This window comes from Gobio gobio (genome assembly GCF_949357685.1).
Source record: "Gobio gobio genome assembly, chromosome: 6".
Lineage (NCBI taxonomy): Eukaryota > Metazoa > Chordata > Actinopteri > Cypriniformes > Gobionidae > Gobio > Gobio gobio.
Window position 1 is genome coordinate 13,223,510 of NC_137102.1, and position 27,901 is coordinate 13,251,410.

Consider the following 27,901-nt stretch of genomic DNA (forward strand, 5'->3'; position numbering starts at 1 on the left):
ATAGAGCAGTAAATGTGATCTATATAGTTTGGCGTGTGCTGGAGCAGTCCATATGACCGTGTGTCCGTATGCAGTCCATATGACCTTCTCTAAAGTCGATGCTTGGCCTGTTCAGCTGACAGGGTGGGGCACAAGAGGGGAGGGATGGAAACTAAAGGACTAAAGCACTTGGCTTGATTTAACAACAGTATCAGCATCGTGAACGCTGCCTTGAGGAAAGGCCAGACCCCCACACCTTTGAAACACAGTGTCCTGGACCGTAACAAAACTACAGATAAGAGTGGGGCCAAGATAAATTAATAGTGATAGGTGAAGGGCCAAAGAGTCAGAGATGGAGAATATGTATTCCCGTGACACACACAAAAGATATTCAGCATTCCTGGCCATCAGCCTGAACGCTTACAATGGTACACCTCTAAGTGCCAGGGCACCAAAAGATTGGCTTATTTTAGTGTGTTTGATATGCGTACACCAGGAGGGGGGCTCATAGGTCAGATGTCCTTGGCCTTATAGGGTTAGGGCAATCGAGGTTATATATCCCATCTCTGCGATTGTGCTGAATCCCGGCATACTGTTCATCGGTCCCTGTGTGTACGTTCTTTCCTAGGACTGTGTGTATTTGCTATTGCTGTAATGTTTTTGTGTTATATTTATTGGTATATATACACTTTATGAGTGCATTTTTCTCTGTATTTTAGGAGGAATCGCAAACACCTGGAGCCTCCATCTGCATCTGCTGTCTGTCATTAACCTAATAGGTACATTTATGTTGCGGATGAAAGCACTGGACAATCACTGGATTCTAGTTCTTCTTTCTGGTTCACAATTCCTTCTTTTATTATAATTTAAGGTTAACTATGGGTGATGCTGAAATGGCAGTTTTTGGGGCCGCAGCCTCTTACCTGCGGAAGTCAGACAGGGAGCGTCTAGAGGCGCAAACAAAACTATTCGACTTGAAGAAGGAATGTTTTGTGCCGGATTCAGTGGAGGAGTTTGTTAAAGCCAGCATTACCAGTCGAGAGGATGGCAAAGTCACTGTGGAGACACAGGGAGGGAAGGTCAGTGCAAAAAAATATTTTATGAAACACCACAGTTTCTGTGAATATTTGATCAGCCCCTTCATCATTTTCGTATTTTTTAGTATGATCAAAAATCATTACTGGTATGAACTAATTTTACACACACATACATTATAAAACATTTAGCATATGCTTGATTTTTTTTTAAGGAGGCTTCATTTCTCAAATGTCTCAAAATAGGCTACATAAAGAACAATGCACTAAACAGATAAACAACTGTATACTTAAATAATTTATGCCGAACATTGTACAACTAAGTCTAAACCAGATTTTTTTGACACGCCTTGATGTTAGCCTGTTTTAATTTTAATACGTTCACACTTGTGTTTTAAAAAATATATTTTTTTTTATTCATTTTATTTGGAATTGATTTCCAGGACAATCTCCCTGTCCTCCTACAGTTCCCTTGGGGTTTTTGGTTGGAAAACTCTGCTCTAAACTTGATCCTTTATTTGTACAGACTGTCACTGTCAAAGAGAGTGACATTATGCAACAGAATCCCCCCAAATTTGATAAAATTGAAGACATGGCAATGCTGACCTTTCTCCATGAGCCTGCTGTGCTGTTTAACCTCAAAGAGCGCTATGCAGCATGGATGATCTATGTGAGTATACAGGAGTCTCAGCTGCTTCTCTGAAACCAAACATTTATACTTTTATTTAAAAACTCTACTAACACTTCTGTTCTACAGACCTACTCAGGGCTGTTCTGTGTCACTGTCAACCCTTACAAGTGGCTGCCAGTGTACAACCAGGAGGTGGTTAACGCCTATAGAGGGAAGAAAAGGGCTGAAGCTCCTCCTCACATCTATTCCATCTCTGATAATGCCTATCAGTACATGCTGTCAGGTAATACTCAAAAAAATAACCAACAACAAAAAAATAATCAAATTTACACCATGAAATCAGCACCAATAAATAAAACCAAACATTTCTGTTATTCTGTCCTTGAACAGACCGAGAAAACCAGTCTATTCTTATCACGTAAGTGACAAAGCACACTGCATGTAAAGTCACTCTATTGGCTTTGTCAGAGTAAGGAGAAGTCTTCTGTATTTCATATGGGTCATTTGCATTAAATGCATCATTTACACGTCAGTGAAGTCATGACTTTTCTTCTTCCACAAAAAAAATCTTGTAGAACATCCATTCTGCTCGTCCATACAATTCAAGTAGACTCTAAAACTATTATATAAGTAATATATCTAACTTGCACATTCTATTCCAGCTTTTTGATTACATTTTGATGTCATTGACGAATTTGTTGAAGAACACTTGTTTTGAAAATTGTGGCCATATCATCCATTTCTCATGATAATAGTGTTTATTTATAACCCTAGTGGAGAGTCTGGTGCTGGGAAAACTGTGAATACTAAAAGAGTCATTCAGTACTTCGCCAGCATTGCAGCAAGTGGAGCGAAAAAGGATGTGGTTGCTCAGAACAAGGTGCTTTTTAAAGAAAGGGACAAATATAGATGTGCTGACAAAGCTTTCGATGCCTAATGTTTTAAATATGTTTTTGATCTCCTTATCTAGGGAACCCTGGAGGATCAAATTATCCAGGCCAACCCTGCATTGGAGGCCTTTGGTAATGCTAAGACCATCAGAAATGACAACTCCTCAAGATTTGTAAGTGAACGTGTACTAAATCAAAATTGCAGAGCATAATCAATTTTATGCAACATGGTGTAAGGAGGCTGTTCAACATATTTTTCTTTAGGGAAAGTTTATTCGAATTCACTTCGATACAAGGGGAAAACTGGCATCTGCTGACATTGAAACATGTATGTCATTGCTCTCTTTTAGCAAACTTTTCATTCATTTTGCATTTCATTTAATTCTAGTGTACGTTTACATGACAACGATGAACTAAAAATGGATTTCCAATTTTCCAATGTTGTCAAAACAATCCACGTTCAAATGCTAATTACAAATTATAGTGGACTACTTGTACATTATAAAACTATGTTCTTCCTATTTGTCTAGATCTCCTGGAGAAGTCTCGTGTGGTCTTTCAGTTAAAGGCTGAGAGAGACTATCACATCTTCTATCAAATCTTATCCAACAAAAAACCTGAGCTCCTTGGTGAACAAATAAAGTAACTTCAGAGACTCAATTAATACAAAATCTAGATAGAGTTGAATGTAATCTTGTACTCTCTCTCTTCTATCGAAACTTTTTAAACAGAGATCATGCTAGTGACAGCAAACCCATATGACTACTCATTCATCTCTCAGGGAGAGACAACAGTCGCTTCCATTGATGACGCTGAGGAATTAATGGCCACCGATGTAAGTTTCTTGTCATTAAAGCTGGGGTAACACTTTAGTACGGGGAACACATATTCACTTTTAACTACGACTTTTGCCTCAATAAACTCCTAATTTACTGCTTATTAATAGTTAGTAAGGTAGTTTTAGTAGCGTTTAAGTTTAGGTATTGGGTAGGATTAAGGGATGCAGAATAAGGCATTAATATGTGCTTTATAAGTATATAGACAGCCAATATCCTAGTAATATGCATGCTAATAAGTAACCAGTTAATAGTGAGAAATGAACCCTAAAATAAAGTCTTACCAAAGCTGGCTAAAAACCATAATGATCTTTGGCCACATAACATTCATGTCTTAAGGCACTAACATACTCGCATTAACATGCATTCTACTTTCACAGAGTGCCTTTGATGTATTGGGCTTTACACAAGAAGAAAAGAACTCTGTGTACAAGCTGACTGGAGCCATTATGCACTTCGGAAACATGAAGTTCAAGCTAAAGCAGCGAGAGGAACAAGCAGAATCTGATGGAACTGAAGGTAAGGAATGAAAGCTGACATCAAAACTGCAGCAAATTAATTTCTTTCTTCCAGTCATGCTTTATGTAAGGAATCTTGATTTCCAGATGCTGACAAAGCAGCCTATCTAATGGGTCTAAATTCTGCTGACCTTATTAAGGGTCTTTGCCATCCAAGGGTCAAAGTTGGAAATGAGTGGGTCACTAAGGGACAAAGTGTCCAGCAAGTAAGTCGTCTTAATCCAAGCTCACAACAATAAGGGAACGAAAAAATTAAACAAACAAAACTTTTATGCGCTGGTTATTTCAGGTGTACTCTGCTATTGGTGCCTTATCAAAATCAGTGTATGAGAAAATGTTCCTCTGGATGGTGGTGAGAATCAACCAGTCTCTGGAGACAAGGCAGCCACGCCAGTACTTCATTGGAGTGCTGGATATTGCTGGCTTTGAGATCTTTGATGTGAGTACTGAATGCTTATCTTAACACACCTGAGGTTCTACCTCAGCATTTCAAATTTCTTTATTTTTTGTACATAAAACTGTTACTGCCATTTTGCTATTACAAATTCATGTACAGTTCAACACCTTTGAGCAACTCTGCATCAACTTTACCAATGAGAAACTGCAACAGTTTTTCAACCACCACATGTTTGTGCTGGAACAAGAGGAGTACAAGAAAGAAGGGATCGAATGGGAGTTCATTGACTTCGGCATGGACTTACAGGCCTGCATTGATCTCATTGAGAAAGTGAGTCACCAATTATTACTACAACAAGTTTTAATTACAGCAAGAATATATGTGTTTCTTTGATTTCACCATTTCTCCATATTACTGATTCCTTCAGCCTATGGGTATCATGTCGATCCTTGAAGAGGAATGCATGTTTCCCAAAGCCAGTGATACAACCTTTAAAGCAAAGCTTTATGACAACCACCTTGGGAAATCAAATAACTTCCAGAAACCAAGGCTTGTGAAGGGCAAGCCAGAGGCTCACTTCGCCCTGGTTCACTATGCTGGTACAGTGGATTACAACATCAACAACTGGCTGGTAAAGAATAAGGACCCCCTCAATGAAACCGTGGTTGGATTGTACCAGAAATCCTCACTGAAGTTGTTGTCTATATTGTTTGCCAACTATGCAAGTGCAGATGCAGGTGAGCTTGTAATGTCTTTTCAAGAATTGACACTATCAGTTTGAAGTACCATACTTTAAGTATTGTGAGGTCATATGATGGGTGAAAATCAAGCTAAAAGTCAATAGTGTCCACACTGCATCCAGGAAATGTCATGGTAATTTAGCTCTATCATTAAACATTTACAAGTAACTCACAAATTACAAAAACTCAAACTTTTGAATTGTATTTTGCCCAGCTGACAGTGGAAAAAAAGAAAAGAAGAAGAAAGGGTCATCATTCCAGACAGTGTCTGCACTTCACCGGGTATGTCAATGCCTGTCAATACCTAAGAACTATTTATTCTACCCTAGTCAAATTTGCTAACAAGTGAATCCTTACAGGAGAATCTTAACAAGTTAATGACAAACTTGAGATCAACACATCCCCACTTTGTACGGTGCATCATCCCCAATGAGACAAAGACTCCTGGTTCAATGGAGAACCCTTTGGTCATGCACCAACTGCGCTGTAATGGTGTACTAGAAGGCATTAGGATCTGCAGGAAGGGCTTCCCCAACAGAATCCTCTATGGAGACTTTAAACAGAGGTACCATGAGTTAAGAGAAGGAAAAATATTACTGGGATTAACTGCAATACTTGCTTGTTTAAATACTTCCTTCTTTGATTCTACAGATATCGCATCTTAAACCCTTCAGCTATCCCTGAGGGACAGTTCATAGACAGCAAGAAAGGAGCAGAGAAACTGTTGGGTTCTCTGGAGATCGACCACCAGCAGTACAGGTTTGGACACACTAAGGTAAGTCACGTAACACCACCTACTAGAAAATAATTAAAATGCTGTGAAAGGAAAAGATTGTGATAACTTAATGTCCGCTATTACGTCAGGTATTTTTTAAGGCTGGTCTTCTTGGCCAACTGGAGGAGATGAGAGATGAGCGTCTATCAAAAATAATCACTGGAATTCAAGCAAAGTCTCGTGGTCTTCTCTCAAGGGCTGAGTACCTAAAGATGGTAGAACGCAGGTAATGCTTATTTCATACATTATTTTATACTTAAACTAGCGATGTGTTTATATGTGCTGTCAAATTTTAAATGGTGTTTGATTGTATTTTTTTTAATGCAAAAAAAAAGGGATGCCTTGCTTGTGATTCAGTGGAATGTACGTGCATTCATGAGTGTCAAGAATTGGCCATGGATGAAACTCTTCTTTAAAATTAAACCATTACTGAGATCTGCTGAAGCAGAGAAGGAAATGGCCAACATGAAAGAGGAGTTCTTGAAGCTCAAGGAAGCTTATGCAAAGTCTGAAGCTCGTAAAAAAGAACTTGAGGAAAAAATGGTGACTCTTCTTCAAGAAAAGAATGACCTTCAACTTCAAGTGCAGGCGGTAAGTTTGTAAAATTTCATAAATAAAAGATTGGAATAAACAGTATGTAATTTTATGCATTAATCTTTTCAATGCAAACAGGAACAAGATAATCTCTGTGATGCTGAAGAGAGATGTGAAGGTCTGATCAAAAATAAGATTCAGTTGGAGGCTAAAAGTAAAGAGCTCACAGAGCGTCTTGAGGATGAGGAGGAGATGAACGCCGAGCTGACAGCTAAGAAGAGAAAGCTGGAGGATGAGTGCACTGAGCTGAAGAAAGATATTGATGATCTGGAGCTGACTCTGGCTAAAGTGGAGAAAGAGAAGCATGCTACTGAGAACAAGGTTTCATACAAACTGTAATTAACTGTGAAAAGGAAATGTCCATCTCTCAAAAAAAGTGTTTACTTAATATTAGCTTTATACACACAGGTGAAGAACCTGACTGAAGAAATGGCAGCTTTAGATGATATCATTGCCAAGCTGACAAAAGAGAAAAAAGCCCTGATGGAAGCTCATCAGCAGACACTGGATGACCTGCAAAGTGAGGAGGACAAAGTCAACACCCTCACTAAGGCAAAAGTAAAGCTGGAGCAGCAGGTGGATGATGTAAGTAAGCTAAGTTCCTTTTACGTGATGTGTAGATAACATGTATATTTTGTTGCAGCACATTAAAAATTTATTTTGTTAAATCTGTTAGCTTGAAGGATCTCTAGAGCAAGAAAAGAAAATCCGAATGGATCTAGAAAGAGCTAAGAGGAAACTTGAAGGAGACTTGAAGTTAACCCAGGAATGCTTAATGGACCTGGAGAATGACAAGCAGCAACTGGAAGAACGACTGAAGAAGTAAGACAAACTACTTTATTAGTTTATTATTGTTGTTTTGAATGTTTGAACGTCATAATGAAATAAAGTCCATCATTTTATTTTCAGAAAAGACTTTGAAATCAGTCAGCTCAACAGTAAAATTGATGATGAACAAAACATAATTATCCAACTACAAAAGAAACTCAAGGAGCTGCAGGTACTTATAATACCATACTTATTGATCTGTTCTGTTGATCATTGTAATGTCCATTTTGAAGTGATATACTTAACTTCTCTTTATGCTAGGCTCGAGTTGAGGAGCTGGAGGAAGAGCTTGAGGCAGAAAGAGCTGCCAGAGCCAAGGTGGAGAAACAGAGAGCAGATTTAGCCAGAGAGCTGGAAGAGATCAGTGAGAGACTGGAGGAGGCTGGAGGAGCTACATCTGCTCAGATTGAGATGAATAAGAAACGAGAGGCAGAGTTTCAGAAACTTCGCAGAGACCTTGAAGAGGCCACTCTGCAGCACGAGGCCACTGCTGCCACACTGAGAAAGAAACAAGCCGACAGTGTGGCTGAACTTGGAGAGCAGATCGACAATTTGCAGAGAGTCAAGCAAAAACTGGAAAAGGAGAAAAGTGAACTCAAGCTGGAGCTGGATGATGTGGCCTCCAGCGTGGAGCATATTGTAAAGTCGAAGGTGAATTGGCTGACTTTTCAATTCTTTTCAGCCATAAAATTTGATATTAGAATAAAAATCTTTAATTGTCTGTTTGTTTGTGTTTTGTTTTTACTTCTGGAGAATGCCTATACTAATGCAATATTTACCCAAATAGACTAATATGGAGAAAATGAACAGGACTCTGGAAGATCAATTGAATGAATTCCGCAGCAAGTATGAAGAAACTCAAAGGGCCCTCAATGACTTTACAACCCAGAAGGCAAAGCTTCAGGCAGAAAATGGTAAATCAGCAATCTTGTTTTATCTATAAAATGGTGACTCTTTTATAAGACAACAACAGTTTATTTGTCTGTTTCTTTCAAAACATTAGATGAATTTTCAAGACAATTAGAAGAAAAGGAATCATTAATCTCTCAGCTGACAAGGGGCAAGAACTCCTTTAGTCAACAACTGGAGGACCTGAAAAGGCAGTTAGATGAAGAAATGAAGGTAACATACACTTGTCCACTTCTCCTATATCTCTACTACTGCTTATTCTTCAAGTAATTTATAATATTTTATAACAAAGTGATCTTTTTCTAGGCAAAGAATGCCCTCGCCCATGCTGTACAGTCAGCCCGGCATGACTCAGATCTGCTCAGAGAGCAGTATGAGGAGGAGCAGGAGGCCAAAGCAGAGCTACAGAGAAGCATGTCTAAAGCTAATTCTGAGGTGGCTCAGTGGAGAACCAAGTATGAAACTGATGCCATTCAGAGGACTGAGGAGCTGGAGGAAGCCAAGTAAGATATGAAACCTTTATAACTTTAAGGACATGAATGTGCAGGATATTGGGAACCATTCAAAAGGATCCATCCTGCTTCTGTTTCTTGCATTGATCTCTAAAAACAAGTTAAGGCTCAGCAAATTTGATCTGTTCTGCCAGGTTTTTGTGAACTTTTTGGAGTTCCGCTTATCAAAAGACTTCTTTTAATTACTTCCATGTAGGAAAAAACTGGCACAGCGTTTGCAGGAAGCTGAGGAGGCTGTGGAGGCAGTAAATGCTAAATGCTCTTCCCTTGAAAAGACTAAACACAGACTCCAGAATGAAATCGAAGATTTGATGGTGGATGTGGAGAGATCCAACACTGCTGCTGCAGCTTTAGACAAGAAACAAAGAAACTTTGATAAGGTAGTATTTAAACGAGAGACTAAACTAGCTTAAATTGAACTGAAACTGGGTTTAGATTTTTTTATATCCCAGCATGCTTTGCTATGACACTCGAAAGGGAGAGTAAATGCTAAAATTAAGTGTAATATAATGTTGTTGTTTTTTTGTGCATGATTAATGTTAAGTGGGAGATATAGTAGTGTTTAATATTTTGCTGTGATATAGTTTCTGTTATGTTGGGTTTTGCATGAGCTTGGTTTGAGAACAGATATATGTTAAATGTTCTATATTGCCATACTCATTCAGCAATTGTTATGCTATGTTAATGCTATCAAAGCATTGTTTTACCAATTAGCAAGTTAGCATTTATTGAATTAGCTAGTAAAAGCTACCCAAGTTTCCACTACTAAAAATATTGAGTTGAGATTACATGATAGCTTGTTAGCTTACTCAAATATTTCAAGTTAAGAGTAATTAAAATGTATGAGTACAAAATAAATCTGCCAGTTCTGCTTACTTAAACTTTGAATTTCTTAACTTAAAAATCTCGATGCAACGGATTGCCAACTTATTCGGGTTTACAGTGTACTCATTCTTTATTATAACTATTTTCAACTCTTTAGATTAATAGTATCATCACCCAAATTATGAAATAAAACCAATGGAAGTATGGGACTTGCATGACCAAAAAATGTTAAGCAAATAAAACATTTTAGATTGCAAATGTTCTATTTTAAATCCACCATTTGCCACCTGCCACCTACATTCCAACTTATCAATGTAAAAAAAAAAATGCATTCAATTAATTTTATCAAATTATTATTAGATCAACATTCATTGTCAAAATGTATTTTGACTTCTTTTTTTTCTTTCAGGTCTTATCAGAATGGAAACAGAAGTATGAGGAGTCACAGTGTGAACTGGAGAGCTCTCAGAAGGATGCAAGGTCTTTGAGCACAGAACTGTTCAAGCTGAAAAACTCCTATGAGGAATCTTTGGATCACCTGGAGACCTTGAAGAGAGAGAATAAGATTCTGCAAGGTTCTTGCTATAAAAAAATCTGCTACTTTGTACATGTTTGCACAAAATTACAAGTATCTATTTGTTTTTGTATTTAAGTCTTTATGGGCTATCCAAATGGTAATTACATTTTTTCTTTAGAGGAGATCTCTGATCTGACTGAACAGCTTGGCGAGAGCGGGAAGACAATCCATGAGTTGGAGAAGATCCGTAAGCAGCTGGAACAAGAAAAAGCAGAGATACAAGCTGCTCTGGAAGAGGCTGAGGTAGGAGGGTGGCCACAAAAAAAAAAATGAAAAGAAGTTCAATGATTATATGAGTAAGCTCATTCTGTTTTTACAGGGTTCTCTGGAGCACGAGGAGGGTAAAATCCTGAGGGCCCAGCTAGAATTTAACCAAATAAAAGCTGACATTGAGCGCAAGATGACTGAGAAAGATGAGGAAATGGAGCAGTCAAAGAGAAACCAACAGAGGACCATAGACACCTTGCAAAGTGCTTTGGAGTCGGAAACTCGTAGCAGGAATGAGGCTCTCAGGATAAAGAAGAAGATGGAAGGAGATCTAAATGAAATGGAGATCCAGCTGAGCCAGGCTAACAGACAGGCAGCTGAGGCTCAAAAACAACTCAAGTCTGTCCAGGCCCATCTGAAGGTAAAAATGTGTTACCATTTCATAATTCACTTTCTGTGTCTACAAAAGTAACCCTGGCTTTCCTTAATGGAAAATTTTTATAGGACTCCCAGCTTCAGCTTGATGACTCTCTTCGAGCCAATGATGATTTTAAGGAGAACATTGCACTTGTAGAGAGACGCAATTCCTTGCTTCAGGCCGAACTGGAGGAGCTTAGGGCTGTTCTGGAACAAACAGAACGAGGACGCAAACTTTCTGAGCAAGAGCTGCTCGATGTCACTGAGAGAGTACAGCTTTTGCATTCTCAGGTAAACCATCAAGAGTCTTTTTGTATTATTATTGAAAGGTTCCATTTGTAACAGAAACCTTCTCATACAGAACACCAGTCTCTTGAATCAGAAGAAAAAGCTGGAGGCTGACGCATCCCAGCTTCAGGGTGAGGTGGAAGAGGCAGTGCAAGAATGCAGGAATGCAGAAGAAAAAGCCAAGAAAGCCATCACTGATGCTGCCATGATGGCTGAGGAACTGAAGAAGGAGCAGGATACAAGTTCTCATCTGGAGCGTATGAAGAAGAACATGGAGCAGACCATTAAAGATCTGCAGCACCGTCTGGATGAAGCAGAACAAATTGCTATGAAAGGAGGCAAGAAACAAGTCCAGAAACTAGAAGCTCGGGTGAGTAATTACAGTCCTCTGCTTTTCTTGGGGCTCTTGCTCATTTAAGAAGACATCAATAAAGCAATGGCTAATGTACATCTACTGCATCACTCCTAGGTAAGAGAGCTTGAAGGTGAAATTGAAGCTGAACAGAAGAGAAGCAGTGAATCTGTTAAGGGAATCCGTAAATATGAACGCCGCATGAAGGAGCTGACATATCAGGTGGGATTAAAAGATTTAGATTACATGGGCAACTGAATAAGTTTTGATAATAATGTGAATAAATCGTCTACACAGAATTAATCTTTAGTTGTATGACTCTAGACTGAAGAGGACCGTAAAAACATAGCCCGTCTTCAGGATTTGGTCGACAAGCTGCAACTAAAAGTCAAAGCTTACAAAAGAGCTGCAGAGGAAGCTGTAAGTGTTCTTGAAATAGTACTAGTCACTGTGGATGGTGTTGTCTAAAGTATACTGATGTCTTGTGTGTCATGTTTGCATCCTGTAATAGGAAGAACAGGCAAACACTCACCTCGGCAAATTCCGTAAGCTGCAGCATGAACTAGATGAGGCAGATGAAAGGGCTGATATTGCTGAATCTCAAGTGAACAAACTGCGTGCTAAAAGTCGTGATGTGGGGCCAAAGGTACAGTGGACACAATCAAATGATCATTAATTGAAATGTTAAAGAGTTCATGAAATTGCATGACTTCAGTTTGGATGGAACAAATCCCACTCTTTTAATAGCCAATTTGTCACTTGCTAGCCAGTGGTAGGTGTTTATTACAGGTAGGGACAATCTCATTAGAGAGCATCAGATTGGACATAATCTTTGAGTAAAGGTTAAGTCATCAATGTTTTCGACTGTTAACATTTTACAACATTTTTCCTTAATAACTAATGAAGTCTACCTTTTCCCTCATCAACATTGTTCTCTCACAGAAAGTATTTGATGGAGAGTGAAGCCCTGGAAATCATCTGAAATCACCTTTATTTGCTTGCCTTTCTCTGTGTACACTACCGTACACTGTTCACTATTTCCTCCCTTACATTAAATAAAGTCACTCTGCATCTACTCTGTTGTCTTGTATGTTTATGGAGACTACTACTGTGCTGTTTTTATTTGGTCCAAGTTATATCACATTGTATAATGGCCTGGTTTCACACACACACAGGGCTTAGATTAAGCCATGATTAGACCTTAGTTCAATAGGGCATTTAGGTAGCTTTTATAAATGTGCCTTAGAAAAAAACACCACTGGTGTGCATCTTGAGATAAAACTATAAGTCAAGATGTTTTCAGTTAAAAAAGCTCAAACATGCATTTTAGTCTGGGACTAGTTTAAGCCTGGTCTGTGAAACCAGGGGAATGACTCTAAAATGTAATTCTCAGAAGAGCATTTAGTGTAAATTCATATAAATTAACTTCTACATCTATTTATCATATTATTAATTTGGACAAGAATTTTACAAAAAGGCGAATAAACATTTGTATCCCCTGAGATTGTTTCTCAAAAGATACACAGGGATCCCTCAGTGTCTATAATAGCTTTTCAGGCTCTTTTGTAGTTTTTAGCTGTGCCTCAAACATACAGAACTCTGCGCTCTAATGCTGTCCTGAGGCAAGTGGAATCTAACTTGGGAGTGTAAATAATAAATCACAACTGAGTTTCAATGTGTTTTTCAAACTGCCTGAACGAGAGCTAAACAATTATTTTAAATAATTCAAGGTAACCAATGAGCAGCATGGACTGTACTGAGCAGAACTTCACTCCACATGCTAAATTACAGAGAAGGAGGAATCAAGTTTTAAGCATCAGAAAGAGAAGTGCTGGTGTCTAAAATGGAAAAGGCCATAACAAAGCCTTTGGTTCTTGAAATAGATTGGATAAAAAGGATAAAGGCTCATGCTCAATGAGCTACTCTGAAGCACTTCCCAACATGTCAATAACCTCAGACAGCTGCACTGATACTTCAATGTGCCAGACCCATCTTTATACTTAGATGTGTTTCATGTAGAGAGATTACAAAAATGTACACAGACAAATCCCGTAGGAACTTACAAGGGAGGTTATGTTGTAAAACAAGAACACAACATAGATTATGAAAAATTATACTTCTTTACACTTATAACTTCTATTAGTTGCAGTTCATTAATAAATCCACAGTCATGTTTAAATAATTAGTCATCTATTTTGTGTTCCAATGGGTCCTAGCTTTAAATGCTGTCCAGCTGAAACTCACCTCAGAGCAGGTTTCTCACAGACCTCAGTGAGTAGGTGAGACACACACCACTGAGAGAGGTGAGAGAGCAGCAAACAAATGAGGATCTTTGGCTCTATAACGGTTGTAGTAGTCACACCTGCACAAATCATTAGAGATATGAATGTAAAATGTGCAACATTTTAAATACACATATGTATTTATAAATCTTGATGATAACATAGTCAATTATGTAACATTAAACTATAAAATTGGCATCAGTACAGTTTAGGGATATGGGTGAAATCCCATAACAAGTGTAATTAAGCAGCCAGCTGTGATAGGTACACATTCATGAATAGCAGTGATCTAATTTTATGACCAGACCAGAAAAAATGCATGTTGAAGCGTCAGAGTGACGTTCTTAATGTTAAGTGCTGCTCTGACTAAAAAGGTCATCGTTATCTTTACTGAGACTTTAGCAATGGCTTGGCATTTCTCACTTCCTTTTCCACTTTGACGCCAGTCATCGTTTAAAAGTTGTGGCTGGGTGTCAGAATAGAACAGTCTTATCACTTGTCATAGGCACTTAACTCCTTGTTTATCTGTTGACCCTTCCAGTGTGGTAATTGTCAAGGATACTCACCTTTCAGCTATGTCTGCCAGTTGTATGTATCAAATCCCAAAAAATTGTATTCAAACATTCTAAAAATGGACAAACATCTGTAGGAAACATAACAAACCAGGAATTATTTTCCAAAATTGTGCTTATTGTCAAGTAAAAAAACATTATTGTTTATGTATTTTTGTACTTACCTTTAATGTTTCTGTCTGCATATATTTGTAATATATGAAGAGAATGTCTACCCATGAGACCAATGGATTAGTGTCCCTATCATCACTCACAGTTGCAAAAAATTCCAAGGACACCGACATGGAAACACCAACATGTGAACCCTCAAAAAAAGATTTAATATGAGTACAGGACTCTATACAATTGCAAGAATTTCAGTATACCATAAAATATTTATGGGTCTCTGCGTATACCTGTCACTTGGTTTTATTTATGAGGAAAAACACCTATAATGGCCAGGTGACGGACTATAGTTGATCCCAAGCAGAGACATAAAGTGAGGTCCAGAGGGTCACAGGATGATGTGGGTTCACTCCTCAATCAGTGAGATCCACTCTGCAGGAATTTCACAGGGTTATCTTTGTCCTCAAAGAAACAATGGGTTGTCAACAACATGGGTTGTGGGGGAAGACACTTGCTGGCTGGTAGATGATAATGAAGTATGGCACGGGAATCACCAACATTGTTCCCCACCCAGGGGACAGCACTAGTTCTCTCTTCTTTACATTTTTATTGTATTATCATTATCGAATTTTACTGAATCTGAGGTATGACACCTGTGACAGACCACTGTGTGTGCTGTTGGACACTTGTCGCCTGGTAAATCCCGCAGACTAAGATGCTTAATATAGATGCAGACTCAGAGGGCATCTGATATTGTAGTTTGCGTCTGTGCAAAGACTGAGCTATGATGACAAAAACACAATGTCGCATATTAACCCCCCATAAGCTCTCTGGGTAATTGAAAGCCCATATGCCATGCAGTTCAAACATATCACTTTACAGAAATTTGATACCTTCTCTTGAGTATTCTAAACAATGCTGGATGACAAATATAGAATTCCATCTAAAGTTTGTTAAGATATCCAGAATTTGAATCCCTTTGTTGCTTGTTAAACCCTCATGAGGCGCTAAAGTAATGCAGTGATGGCTTACCACAAGAATAGAATTTTCCATAACTATCTTGCTTCTTTGTCCTAAGTTTTAGAGTAATATTCGCCTCAGCGTACACTAAGAATTTTGCCTGGTTTTAATCATTCACATTTAATTTAAGTGCAAACCACTTAACTCTCTAAACTAAATTAGCGCTCTGCCATCAACGAGAGCCTAATATGGAGCACTAACAAATCTTAACAAAGATAAGACTAAACTTAACTAGCAGGTTCTTGCTTCTCCCTAATACCCATAACTACCCTTGTTGCACCCTAATAGTGCTCAGACGCAATGGCATTCCTGCCTTGTAGGATGCCATCCCCAAATTTGGGAGGGTGGGTTCCTTTATAAAGAGTTCTCATGGTTGGTGTCCAGACAAGTCAGACGTTTTATCTGAGGGTAAGATTTGAGCCAAAACTGCAGAGTTACATTTAATATTAGAGAATACAAATTTATTCTACAACTTAATTCATGATAAATCCGTTTTACTTCTTATTAAGCAGCTTTCTTCTGATTACATCTTTTAAGTATTGGGTTTTTTAGTGAAGTGACAAAGATTAAAAAGTATTAACTCACATATCTGAGTCTTAAGGATTAACAATAAAATTATATTTACATTAGCAGGTTCTTCTTCAGCCGCCGCACCTGGTGCACATCAGGTAAGAGTCATGCTTATTTTCTATGGGAATATTTTTATATTCATATGTCAAAGCTGGTTTTATGATCATGTATTTTACAAAACTGTGAAGCAATGTTGATCATAACATGTCTGATATTGCCAATTTTTATCTCTAGACGAGGCAATCATGGGGGACGCTCACATGGCACAGTTTGGAGCAGCGGCTTCCTACCTGCGAAAGTCAGATCGAGAGCGTCTGGAAGCACAAACTCGTCCCTTTGATATGAAAAAGGAGTGTTTTGTACCTGATCCAGATGAAGAATATGTGAAAGCTTCAATTATCAGCCGTGAAGGTGACAAAGTCACTGTGCAGACTGAGAAAAACAAGGTAGGCTCAACTTAAAAAGAGCATTTGGAGAAAATGCTATTTTAAAAGGAGGACACTTTCAATGACAGAGCTGTTTCAATGTGGTCGCTGATACATTATGAGCACTGTTAATTAGAAAGCACTGAGCATTAGTGAGGTCTTCATTATTTAAATGTTAGCTTCAGTATGATTTGCCTTTGGAACAATGCTATAATACGATCTGGACAAAACACCAATTTGATGCCAATTTACACAAGAGTATTACTCTAATGCTTAAATTTTTTTCTGCTTCTAACAGACTGTCACTGTAAAGGAAGCTGACATTCATCCCCAGAACCCACCAAAGTTTGATAAAATTGAAGACATGGCAATGTTCACCTTTCTCCATGAGCCTGCCGTGCTGTTTAACCTCAAAGAGCGCTATGCAGCATGGATGATCTATGTAAGAGCAGACCAGTTCAATGTCACTCGAAAATACAACCTAATTAGCTTCAATTACTGAACTTTATTCGTCCTTTCCCACAGACCTACTCAGGGCTGTTCTGTGTCACTGTCAACCCTTACAAGTGGCTGCCAGTGTACAATCAGGAGGTGGTTATAGCCTATAGAGGGAAGAAGAGGAGTGAAGCTCCTCCCCACATCTTTTCCATCTCTGATAACGCCTATCAATACATGCTAACAGGTATGGACAAAGACACAAATCTGTTCTTCTCTGCAGATCTGAGAGTACTCATATTCTAGCTGAAAGCGTTATCAAATTGGGAAAAAAATGTCAACAAACATGCAAAATGTGAGGAACCTTTGTGAATGACTGCTTTTCGAATTTTGCACAAATACCTGGATCTTTTCAAAGATCTGTAATATAGAAGCCGTGTCAATTAAGAAATAACTGATGAATTCGTCTCCATTTCAGACAGGGAAAATCAGTCAATTCTGATCACGTAAGTCTTTTTTTTTCTTTTAACATAATTCCTTGGTTAATTATGCCATTTTTAATGATCAGATCACTGTTCTATGATACTGTAGTGGAGAATCTGGAGCAGGAAAGACTGTAAACACAAAGAGAGTCATTCAATATTTTGCAAGTATTGCAGCTGGGGGCTCAGCAAAGAAAGATGGGTCAGAAAAAAAGGTAAATGTCATTTTCATAAGTGTCATCTGTTTCTGCATTAACTGAAAAAAAAAAAGACATTTAACTCAATTACACCATACAGAAACATTTACTTTTTCATTAAAGGGAACTCTGGAGGATCAAATCATCCAGGCTAACCCTGCTTTGGAAGCTTTTGGCAATGCAAAGACCATCAGAAATGACAACTCCTCAAGATTTGTAAGCTTCAGCATTGAACATTTATGTAGAACTTTTAGTGAAGCTGTAAATAATGAGCCAATGAACATTTCAGCTAATGCAATAGCATGCATGTCACAACTCTATCACAAATATAGTGTGAGAACACCCTCTTCTGGAGAAATAAAAATGATATAAAGAGAACATAAGGTTAACAGATGGCATCATCCGGAGCCATCATAAACGTAACAGTATATTTAGCATTTATATAATTATACAAAACAAAACTAAGAAATCAGCAAAAAAGGTCTTAATCGTGTTATGTTATGTTATGTCAGAAGTTATCTTAATCAAGTACCTCTTACAAAGACATTAGGCATTAGCCATACTGATTTAGCTTAACTGCTTAATATGATCTCTTTTTTTCAATTCTTTAGGGAAAATTTATCCGAATTCATTTTGGTGCCACTGGAAAGTTGGCTTCTGCTGACATTGAGACATGTAAGAATTCATTCCATTTTTATATCTGGACTCTGTGTGGATTCAAAAACACTGAATGTCACAGACCTAACGTTTTTGTTGTTGTAAATATATCAGATCTTCTGGAGAAGTCAAGGGTGAGTTTTCAGCTTAAAGCTGAAAGGGACTATCACATTTTCTACCAAATCCTCTCTCAGCGGAAACCTGAGCTGCTGGGTAAGACGCAGTAGATATTCTGTTATCAAAGGCAGTAGTGCCGGATGGTCACAAGCTGACAGTTCTTTCTTTTTCCTGAAACAGAGATGCTGCTTATCACCAATAACCCCTATGACTACACTTACATCTCCCAAGGCGAAACAACTGTAGCCTCAATTAATGATGGAGATGAACTACTTTCCACTGACGTAAGAACGAATCGCAATATATTCTTGTTTTTCTGTCACTGTAAAGGTCTCAAATGACGTCTATTATTCTGTAAACTTTAGGAAGCATTTGATGTACTAGGCTTCACTCAGGAGGAGAAAAATGGCATCTATAAACTTACTGGAGCCATTATGCACTATGGTAATATGAAGTTCAAACAAAAGCAGAGGGAGGAGCAAGCAGAAGCTGATGGGACTGAAGGTGTGTAGAGTATAATTCCTGAAGCAGAAAACGAAATGCAACACTATCTATCTACTATGCATAATAGGGTAATCTCGTTCATTTTACAGATGCTGATAAAGTTGCATATCTGATGGGCCTAAACTCTGCTGACTTAATCAAGGGTCTATGCCATCCAAGAGTGAAAGTGGGAAATGAGTGGGTCACCAAAGGGCAAAATGTCCAGCAGGTGAGTTGGTCTTGCATTAATTAAAGGGTGTCCATTTATACAAGTAATGGCAAACCAAATGCTTCTCTGTGCTCAGGTGTACTATGCTATTGGTGCACTGGCCAAGTCAGTGTATGAAAAGATGTTCCTTTGGATGGTTGTAAGAATCAATCAGTCTCTGGACACCAGACAACCTCGCCAGTACTTCATTGGAGTTCTGGACATTGCTGGCTTTGAGATCTTTGATGTAAGTCTTTGTGGACAGATCCTCATGCTGTCATGTTTAAAATGCATATTACTCTAATCTAACTTACATAAACTTTACATTTCTTTCATTTCAATTTAAAACTACAGTTCAACACCTTTGAGCAACTCTGCATCAACTTTACCAATGAGAAACTGCAACAGTTTTTCAACCACCACATGTTTGTGCTGGAGCAAGAGGAGTACAAGAAAGAAGGAATCGAATGGGAGTTCATTGACTTTGGCATGGACTTACAGGCCTGCATTGATCTCATTGAGAAAGTAAGTAGTGCTACAAGATTTCCAACATGAATGGTGCTTTATCTATTTAACAAAGCAATTTTCTATAGTCAGTAACTCCATCCTATCAATTTCTTTATTCAGCCTATGGGCATAATGTCAATCCTTGAAGAGGAATGCATGTTTCCCAAAGCCAGTGATGCAACATTTAAAGCAAAGCTTTATGACAACCACCTTGGGAAATCAAATAACTTCCAGAAGCCAAGAGTAATCAAAGGAAAGCCAGAGTCTCATTTTTCTCTAATTCACTATGCTGGTACAGTTGACTATAATATTAACAACTGGCTGGTGAAGAACAAAGACCCACTGAATGAGACTGTTGTTGGTCTCTTTCAAAAGTCTACCCTCAAGCTCCTGTCAATGCTATTTGCTAATTATGCTGGATCAGAGTCTGGTATGTATGAGAAACGTTATGTACAGTATGTACAATAGAATTCCATATGCATTTATGAGTGTTTTGAGTACTACTAGTTATAAGTAATTATTGTTCCTTGTTTTGACCCACTCAAGAGGGTGGTAAGGGAGGTAAAGGAGGCGGAAGTAAGAAGAAGGGCTCCTCCTTCCAAACTGTGTCTGCGCTTCACAGGGTAATTGAATTTCAGACTCAAATGATTTACACAATGAAAATTGTTGATAATGTATACTAATGTTATCAAGCTTGTCTCCAGTGGACATATGTCAATAATTCTTGAAAGTAATCCTCTGAATAGCTTTGAATAGCTTTCAATTTTGCATGCATTTCTCCCTACAGGAAAACTTGAATAAGTTAATGACAAACCTAAGATCAACCCACCCTCATTTTGTGCGCTGCATCATTCCTAATGAGACAAAGACTCCTGGTGCGATGGAGAACCCATTGGTCATGCACCAGCTACGCTGTAACGGTGTACTAGAAGGCATTAGGATTTGCAGGAAGGGCTTCCCCAACAGAATCCTCTATGGGGATTTCAAACAGAGGTAATTATTATTGGTTCTGTGACATTTAAACTCTAAATTCAAAACAACACTTTCCATAATTACAGATGCTCTGTACTTATTTACAGGTACCGAATTCTAAATCCTGCAGCCATACCTGATGGTCAGTTCATAGATAGTAGGAAAGGAGCTGAGAAACTGTTGGGATCACTGGATATTGATCACAATCAATATAAATTTGGACACACAAAGGTAAAAGCTTAGCTTAAACTGAAGAGTGGTTTTATATCCATTTTTAAAATGGGAGCAAATATGAAAGTGGTCATGTTGTTCTGTGAGTAAAATGCATGTTTCTAAAATGAATTCTACCTAGGTGTTCTTTAAGGCTGGTTTACTGGGTCAGCTGGAAGAAATGAGAGATGACAGACTATCTCTAATCATTAGTGGAATTCAAGCTAGATCCAGAGGACTCCTTGCAAGGGTTGAGTTCCAGAAGATAGTTGAAAGAAGGCAAGAATTCCACATGTTACAATTTGTACACTGTATTATGTTTAAAACACTTTTTTTGTGATATTTGCTGACATAAAAATGGAATACCCTTACAGGGATGCCTTACTGGTTATCCAGTGGAATGTCCGTGCCTTCATGGGGGTCAAGAATTGGCCCTGGATGAAGCTCTTCTTCAAGATCAAACCTCTACTCAAGTCAGCAGAAGCAGAAAAAGAGATGGCAAATATGAAAGATGAATTTGCCAAGCTCAAAGAGGCTTATGCTAAATCTGAAGCACGGAGGAAAGAACTAGAAGAAAAAATGGTGTCTCTTCTCCAAGAGAAGAATGACCTACAGCTTCAAGTCCAAGCGGTCAGTTAATACATTCTGTGACTATTAAATGTGAAAAGTAAATGTGTTTTTTACTGTATAGTTATTTTTTTAACCTAATTTAACAGGAGCAAGACAATCTCTGTGATGCAGAGGAGCGATGCGATCAGCTTATCAAAAACAAGATCCAGCTTGAGGCAAAAGCCAAAGAGCTCACAGAGCGTCTTGAGGATGAGGAGGAGATGAACGCCGAGCTGACAGCTAAGAAGAGAAAGCTGGAGGATGAGTGTTCTGAGCTGAAGAAAGATATTGATGATCTGGAGCTGACTCTGGCTAAAGTGGAGAAAGAGAAGCATGCTACTGAGAACAAGGTCTGGTTGTATTTCTACACAAAACAAAACACAAATATTGTATAAACACTTAGAACTTAATGATCCATGTTCTTTCACAGGTGAAGAACCTGACAGAGGAAATGGCAGCTTTAGACGACATCATCGCAAAGCTAACCAAGGAGAAAAAGGCCTTGCAGGAAGCTCATCAGCAGACACTGGATGACCTGCAAAGTGAGGAGGACAAAGTCAACACCCTCACTAAGGCAAAAGCAAAGCTGGAGCAGCAGGTGGATGATGTAAGTGTTACAATTTACATCTACCTTTAGTATTTTTGATGCAAGCAAATGCAATGCAACCAACTGATAAATCAACCACTTTTAATTATTTAAACCAGTTGGAGGGATCTCTTGAGCAAGAAAAGAAGATCCGTATGGATCTAGAAAGAGCCAAGAGGAAACTAGAAGGAGACTTGAAGTTAACCCAGGAAAGCTTAATGGACCTTGAGAATGACAAACAGCAGTTAGATGAGCGTCTTAAAAAGTAAGGCAAATTCTCCTATTCTTTCACAGTCCAATTTGTTTATTCAAGACCAAGGACTGTAAATATCTCTCTTCCAAATATAGGAAAGACTTTGAGATCAGTCAGCTCAATGGGAAAATCGAGGATGAACAAACTATTTGCATCCAGCTACAGAAAAAACTGAAGGAACTTCAGGTAACAACAAAAAAATAGAGCTTACAGGCATTGGAAAATGTTAAATGAGACAATGACAACCCTGACATATTTCCAATTCTAGGCGCGTATTGAGGAGCTGGAGGAAGAGCTTGAGGCAGAAAGAGCTGCCAGAGCCAAGGTGGAGAAACAGAGAGCAGATTTAGCCAGAGAGCTGGAAGAGATCAGTGAGAGACTGGAGGAGGCTGGAGGAGCTACATCTGCTCAGATTGAGATGAATAAGAAACGAGAGGCAGAGTTTCAGAAACTTCGCAGAGACCTTGAAGAGGCCACTCTGCAGCACGAGGCCACTGCTGCCACACTGAGAAAGAAACAAGCCGACAGTGTGGCTGATCTGGGAGAGCAAATAGATAATCTGCAGAGAGTCAAGCAAAAACTGGAAAAGGAGAAAAGTGAACTCAGGCTGGAGCTGGATGATGTGATCTCAAACATGGAACATGTTGTTAAGACAAAGGTATTATTAATACAAACTATTAATAATAATTAATATGTCTCCTTTGCTGGGTAATTTTTTTAATAAATTATGTATTTTGTAAAGGCAAATCTTGAGAAGACCTGCAGATCTTTGGAAGATCAAATGAACGAATACAGAACAAAATTTGAGGAGGGTCAGCGTTGTATCAATGACTTCACGATGCAAAAATCCAAGCTACAGTCTGAAAATGGTAAGGCTGTCAAATAACTGTCTTTTTAATACTTATGAGTGACAGAATACCAACAATGATAAAATACATGATGACACAATATAGGTGAACTTTCAAGACAGCTGGAGGAGAAAGACTCTCTTGTCACCCAGCTAACCAGAAGCAAGATGTCTTACACTCAGCAAATTGAAGATCTCAAAAGGCAATTGGAGGAGGAATCTAAGGTGTGAACTGAGCATGAACATTATCTGATTAATATTTCAAAAATGAAATCTGCTAAATAATAACGTGTCCTCCAGGCAAAGAATGCCCTCGCCCATGCTGTACAGTCAGCCCGGCATGACTCAGATCTGCTCAGAGAGCAGTATGAGGAGGAGCAGGAGGCCAAAGCAGAGCTACAGCGCGGCATGTCGAAAGCTAATTCTGAGGTGGCTCAGTGGAGAACCAAGTATGAAACTGATGCCATTCAGAGGACTGAGGAGCTGGAGGAAGCCAAGTAAGATATGTTTCTATTTCGAATTGCATAGAAATTTGGACTTTTCCAAATAACTTCTCTACTGACAGATAAGCTTTTTGTTTGTGTTATGTTTCTTTTAAAATGTAAGACGAACAAAAAGTTTTTCTGTTTGTTGGCCAAGCTTCCCCAAACAGAAGGTAAAATATAATTAATGTCTATCCACGAGAGTGCGCACTTACAAAATTGCATTCCACAATATTGTTCCGTTTTTTAAAACAGGAAGAAACTGGCTCAACGTTTGCAGGAGGCTGAAGAAGCTGTTGAAGCAGTAAACGCAAAATGTTCTTCTCTTGAAAAGACAAAACACAGACTCCAGAATGAGATTGAAGATCTTATGGTGGACCTGGAGAGGTCTAATGCAGCTGCAGCAGCCTTGGACAAGAAGCAAAGAAACTTTGATAAGGTAACCAAACATGGTTCTTGACTTGGGATTAAGCTCAAAAATCCTTTCTGAATACCTGTACATCCTATACTTAAACTAAAAACGATGCTTTCAGGTCCTGACTGAGTGGAAGCAGAAGTACGAAGAGTCACAGGCTGAGTTAGAGAGCTCTCAGAAGGAAGCCAGATGTCTGAGTACTGAACTTTTTAAGCTGAAGAACTCCTATGAAGAATCTTTGGATCACCTGGAGACCATGAAGAGAGAAAATAAAAATCTCCAAGGTATATAAACTTACCAAAATGTCCTAAAATAACTTTTTATTTGTAAAGAATCTTAATAGATAAATGGAGAAACTGAAAGGTACACGTAGTACAATAAGCCTTTATAGTGTGTTTGGAATGTGGTGGTGAAAGAAGAATTTATAGCATTGTAGAGATTGTAGAGAAAATTATTAATTTTTTGTTTTTTTTCATCTAGAGGAGATTTCCGATATCACTGAGCAACTTGGTGAAGGAGGAAAGAGCATTCATGAGCTGGAGAAAATGAGAAAACAGCTGGAGCAAGAAAAAAGTGAGATTCAGTCTGCTTTGGAAGAGGCAGAGGTAAGTTTTCAAAAGAAGCTTTGACTTTAATGAAGAACAAGACATATAAAAACAACAGCTGATTAAATTACATTATTACTATTGTTTAAAATGAATCATATTTCAAATCAAATATCGCAAACCAAGTCATAGATCACAATCTTCTGTTTAAAAGGCCTCACTGGAGCACGAGGAGGGTAAGATTCTGCGAGCTCAGCTAGAGTTCAACCAGATTAAGGCTGATATTGAGCGCAAACTAGCTGAGAAGGATGAAGAGATGGAGCAGAGCAAACGCAATTTGCAGAGGACCATCGACACTCTGCAAAGCTCCTTGGAGTCAGAAACACGAAGCAGGAATGAGGCCCTCAGAATAAAAAAGAAGATGGAAGGGGATCTGAATGAGATGGAGATCCAGCTCAGTCAGGCAAACCGACAAGCAGCAGAGGCTCAAAAACAACTCAAGAGTGTCCAAGCACATCTGAAAGTAAGATACACTCAGAATCAATACTGTGAATCAGTTAGGCAAAGAATGAAAGCTTTTGAAATGGTTGAGCTGTTGAAGTGTTTGTCTTAATAAGTTTGCACTCATCTTTCAGGATGCTCAGCTTCAGCTGGATGACTCTCTGAGAACAAATGATGATCTCAAGGAGAACATTGCGATTTTAGAGAGACGCAACAACCTTCAGCAAGCTGAACTGGAGGAGCTGAGAGTAGCCCTTGAGCAAACTGAGAGAGGCCGTAAGCTTGCTGAGCAAGAGCTGCTGGATATCAGTGAAAGAGTGCAGCTACTGCACTCCCAGGTAAAGCACATGGATGCTTATTCTTAAGGTTGGGAATGGGAAATCGATTCTAGTTCTGGAATCGGGTACTCAAGGTCAGGAATCGGATATTTGTTGTAAAATGAAATTTTTATTCCACTTATCGATTCAAGCACAAGGAGATGCAAAAGAAAACTCAATTCAACACTAGCGCTATGTTTTCTGTTCTGGGCACATCCAGAGTACACATACAAAAAGCCAGCTCTCATAAATACTGAACTGAGTTCTCTTTCTAGTCTTCTTGTGCTTGAGCGGAAAAATACACATAAAATTATGTCAAAATATCCTCGTAAACACAGTTGGTTATGTCTTAAGTGAACGTACACAGTTGAGAAAGAAAGCACGTTTTTTAACAGTATATTGTATTCATGCATTGGGTCTTAAAGCTGATGATTTTTGTTCATGGTATTTAGCTGCAACAGAATTGCAAAAGACACAATTGAAAAGCAGAATCGGAATCGCTAAAGTTCAAACGATACCCAACCCGACTTATTCTTCATTTTGAACAGATCCATTGTTATTCAGTTTCTAATTTAATTCAAATGCCTCATTTGTCCAGAATACAAGCCTCTTGAATCAGAAGAAGAAGCTTGAGACTGACACATCCCAGCTTCAAACAGAAGTGGAAGAGGCAGTGCAAGAATGCAGAAATGCAGAAGAAAAAGCCAAAAAGGCCATCACTGATGCTGCCATGATGGCTGAGGAACTGAAGAAGGAGCAGGATACAAGTTCTCACCTGGAGCGTATGAAGAAGAACATGGAGCAGACCATTAAAGATCTGCAGCACCGTCTGGATGAAGCAGAACAAATTGCTATGAAAGGAGGCAAGAAACAAGTCCAGAAACTAGAAGCTCGGGTGAGTGAACTACTGTACCTTAAATCCCAAAAATGTTTTCTGAATGTTGCAAGTGGTACACTGTAAAAACATTCATACTATGAATGTCACCAACAGGTGAGGGAGCTGGAGAATGAAGTAGAATCAGAACAAAAGAAGAGCAGCGAGGCAGTGAAAGGAATTCGCAAATATGAGAGACGTATTAAAGAACTGACCTACCAGGTACAACAACTAAAAAAAATATCAAATTTTATTACTGAATACACCTATAGAACACTTTCAAACATGAAATGCCATTTTGTTGTTATCATTTATCTTAAAAGACTGAGGAGGACCGCAAGAATCTGGCTCGTCTGCAAGATCTGGTTGACAAGCTTCAGCTTAAGGTCAAAGCTTACAAGAGGGCTGCAGAGGAAGCTGTAAGTCTTGGCCTAAATATCACACATTTGCTGATAAATCATACTATTCAGTTCAGGCTCTAATCTCAGAACTGCTAATCCTGCTTCACAGGAGGAACAAGCAAACACAAATCTTAGCAAGTTCCGGAAAATCCAGCATGAACTTGATGAAGCAGAAGAAAGAGCTGACATTGCAGAGTCCCAAGTCAATAAAATGCGTGCCAAAAGTCGTGATGTTGGTTCTAAGGTCAGTGCTTTCTTTGAGATCCATCCCGATTCAAACCAATTAAGTTGCATGCAGTTTTAATTTACCCAGTTTACAAGTATAGAAGCAAATGGTTTTCTTTTAAAATATTTTTTTACTTGTATCGTTTAAAACAAATGATAATATCTTTTTTTACTTGTATCGTTTAAAACAAATGATAATATCTTCCTCTTATCTTTTTCATACAGAAGGGACATGATGAAGAGTAAAGCTCTGGACCTTCTGCGTGTTGAATTAGTTATCCACTCAGTCCAGCTTTTTTTCAGTCACATAGTAGAATAAAGTTGAATTGCATTATATCTGTGTTGTGACTGAGTTATTATGCATTGAAATTATATTTTAACACTACTTTGTGAGGAAAAACATACCTACTAATCTATAATTATATTAAATTTAACTTTTTTTACTTGTATAGAAAAATAAGTCATTAAATGTCATTATATTTTTAATAATACTTCAGGGGGTAAATAATTAGTCCATAACAGTTCAGCTGTCAAAACCGCTGCTCAGAACACAATAATATCCTTGGAAGTGCTGTTTCACAGCTTACCCAGTGTAAAATAACAGTGTTTCCAAGTCAGTGTGTTAACATGGATTCAAATTGATTATAGCTGCAAGACATGGACATACAAGTTCGTGAAAGGATAAGTTACCTTAATTTGCTCCAAAAATAGGACGTTTAAATTGTATCCTCACATTACTGTGACTTAAAATCTCCAAGTTTGTTAACAGGTTGTCACTGTCACGTCCAGCATATAGGAGTTGTTGGAGTGGTGTATGCTAATAATGCTAGTGAACGCTTTCGTGAAGCTTCGATACCTTTGCGAATCATTTGACGCTGTGCCGACACAGACGGATGAAATCAAAGTACCGCGAGGACGATTAGAGAGCTGACGGCTCGGTATGCTCTCTAATTGCTCTCGCGGTACTTTGATGTCATACGATCGATCGGATCTAGCTACTCTACGCAGAACCATGTCAAGTCCACGAACTAGTGTCTTTATATTTTTATTTATTTATTTATTAGTTTTTATAAATTTGTAGAGTTTTAATTACACATTTGTATAATAAAAACGAAGAGTTTGAGTTAATAGTCACTAACTGGTCTGATTAAAGGGATAGTTCAACCCCCCCCCCCCCCCCCCTTAAAAAATTAACCCCATGATTTACTCACCCTCAGGGCATCCTAGGTGTATGACATTCTTCTTTAAGAGGAATACAATCGGAGACAAGTTATATAGCTATAAAAAAAAAAAAG

At 38.5% G+C, this 27,901-nt stretch overlaps 1 protein-coding gene across 5 annotated transcripts; it reads left to right on the forward strand.

Annotated features, from left to right (window-relative positions):
• Window positions 1-429: 429 nt before the first annotated feature.
• LOC307128165 (myosin-7-like) lies at window positions 430-27,888 on the forward strand. 5 transcript variants are annotated; one of them, XM_079819825.1, is made up of 39 exons: window positions 430-591; window positions 699-758; window positions 851-1,058; window positions 1,540-1,683; window positions 1,771-1,927; window positions 2,035-2,062; window positions 2,419-2,524; window positions 2,615-2,707; window positions 2,799-2,862; window positions 3,065-3,163; window positions 3,266-3,369; window positions 3,751-3,889; window positions 3,976-4,094; window positions 4,178-4,327; window positions 4,445-4,615; window positions 4,713-5,022; window positions 5,240-5,307; window positions 5,385-5,590; window positions 5,677-5,800; window positions 5,890-6,026; window positions 6,136-6,391; window positions 6,473-6,715; window positions 6,803-6,979; window positions 7,071-7,216; window positions 7,304-7,394; window positions 7,484-7,873; window positions 8,010-8,136; window positions 8,226-8,344; window positions 8,438-8,634; window positions 8,840-9,023; window positions 9,878-10,043; window positions 10,164-10,288; window positions 10,365-10,673; window positions 10,757-10,960; window positions 11,031-11,327; window positions 11,427-11,531; window positions 11,634-11,729; window positions 11,821-11,955; window positions 12,252-12,384. In XM_079819825.1, exons 3-39 carry the CDS (start codon window positions 858-860, stop codon window positions 12,270-12,272), a joined length of 5,808 nt encoding a protein of 1,935 aa, XP_079675951.1. In that variant the 5' UTR covers window positions 430-591; window positions 699-758; window positions 851-857; the 3' UTR covers window positions 12,273-12,384. The 5 variants fall into 5 exon arrangements, with proteins under 5 accessions (XP_079675951.1, XP_079675953.1, XP_079675952.1 ...); XM_079819827.1 differs by having other exon boundaries at window positions 454-587; XM_079819826.1 differs by having other exon boundaries at window positions 476-611.
• The last annotated feature ends 13 nt before the right edge of the window (window positions 27,889-27,901 follow it).

Excerpts from the sequence above, each read along its gene's own strand:
- LOC307128165 (XM_079819823.1), top strand. The coding sequence starts at position 16,104 with ATGGGGGACGCTCACATGGCACAGTTTGGAGCAGCGGCTTCCTACCTG. Across the intron at positions 20,363-20,448 it reads TATGGGGATTTCAAACAGAG|GTACCGAATTCTAAATCCTG; the intron begins GTAATTATTATT and ends ACTTATTTACAG. Across the intron at positions 26,626-26,831 it reads GTCGTGATGTTGGTTCTAAG|AAGGGACATGATGAAGAGTA; the intron begins GTCAGTGCTTTC and ends TTTTTCATACAG.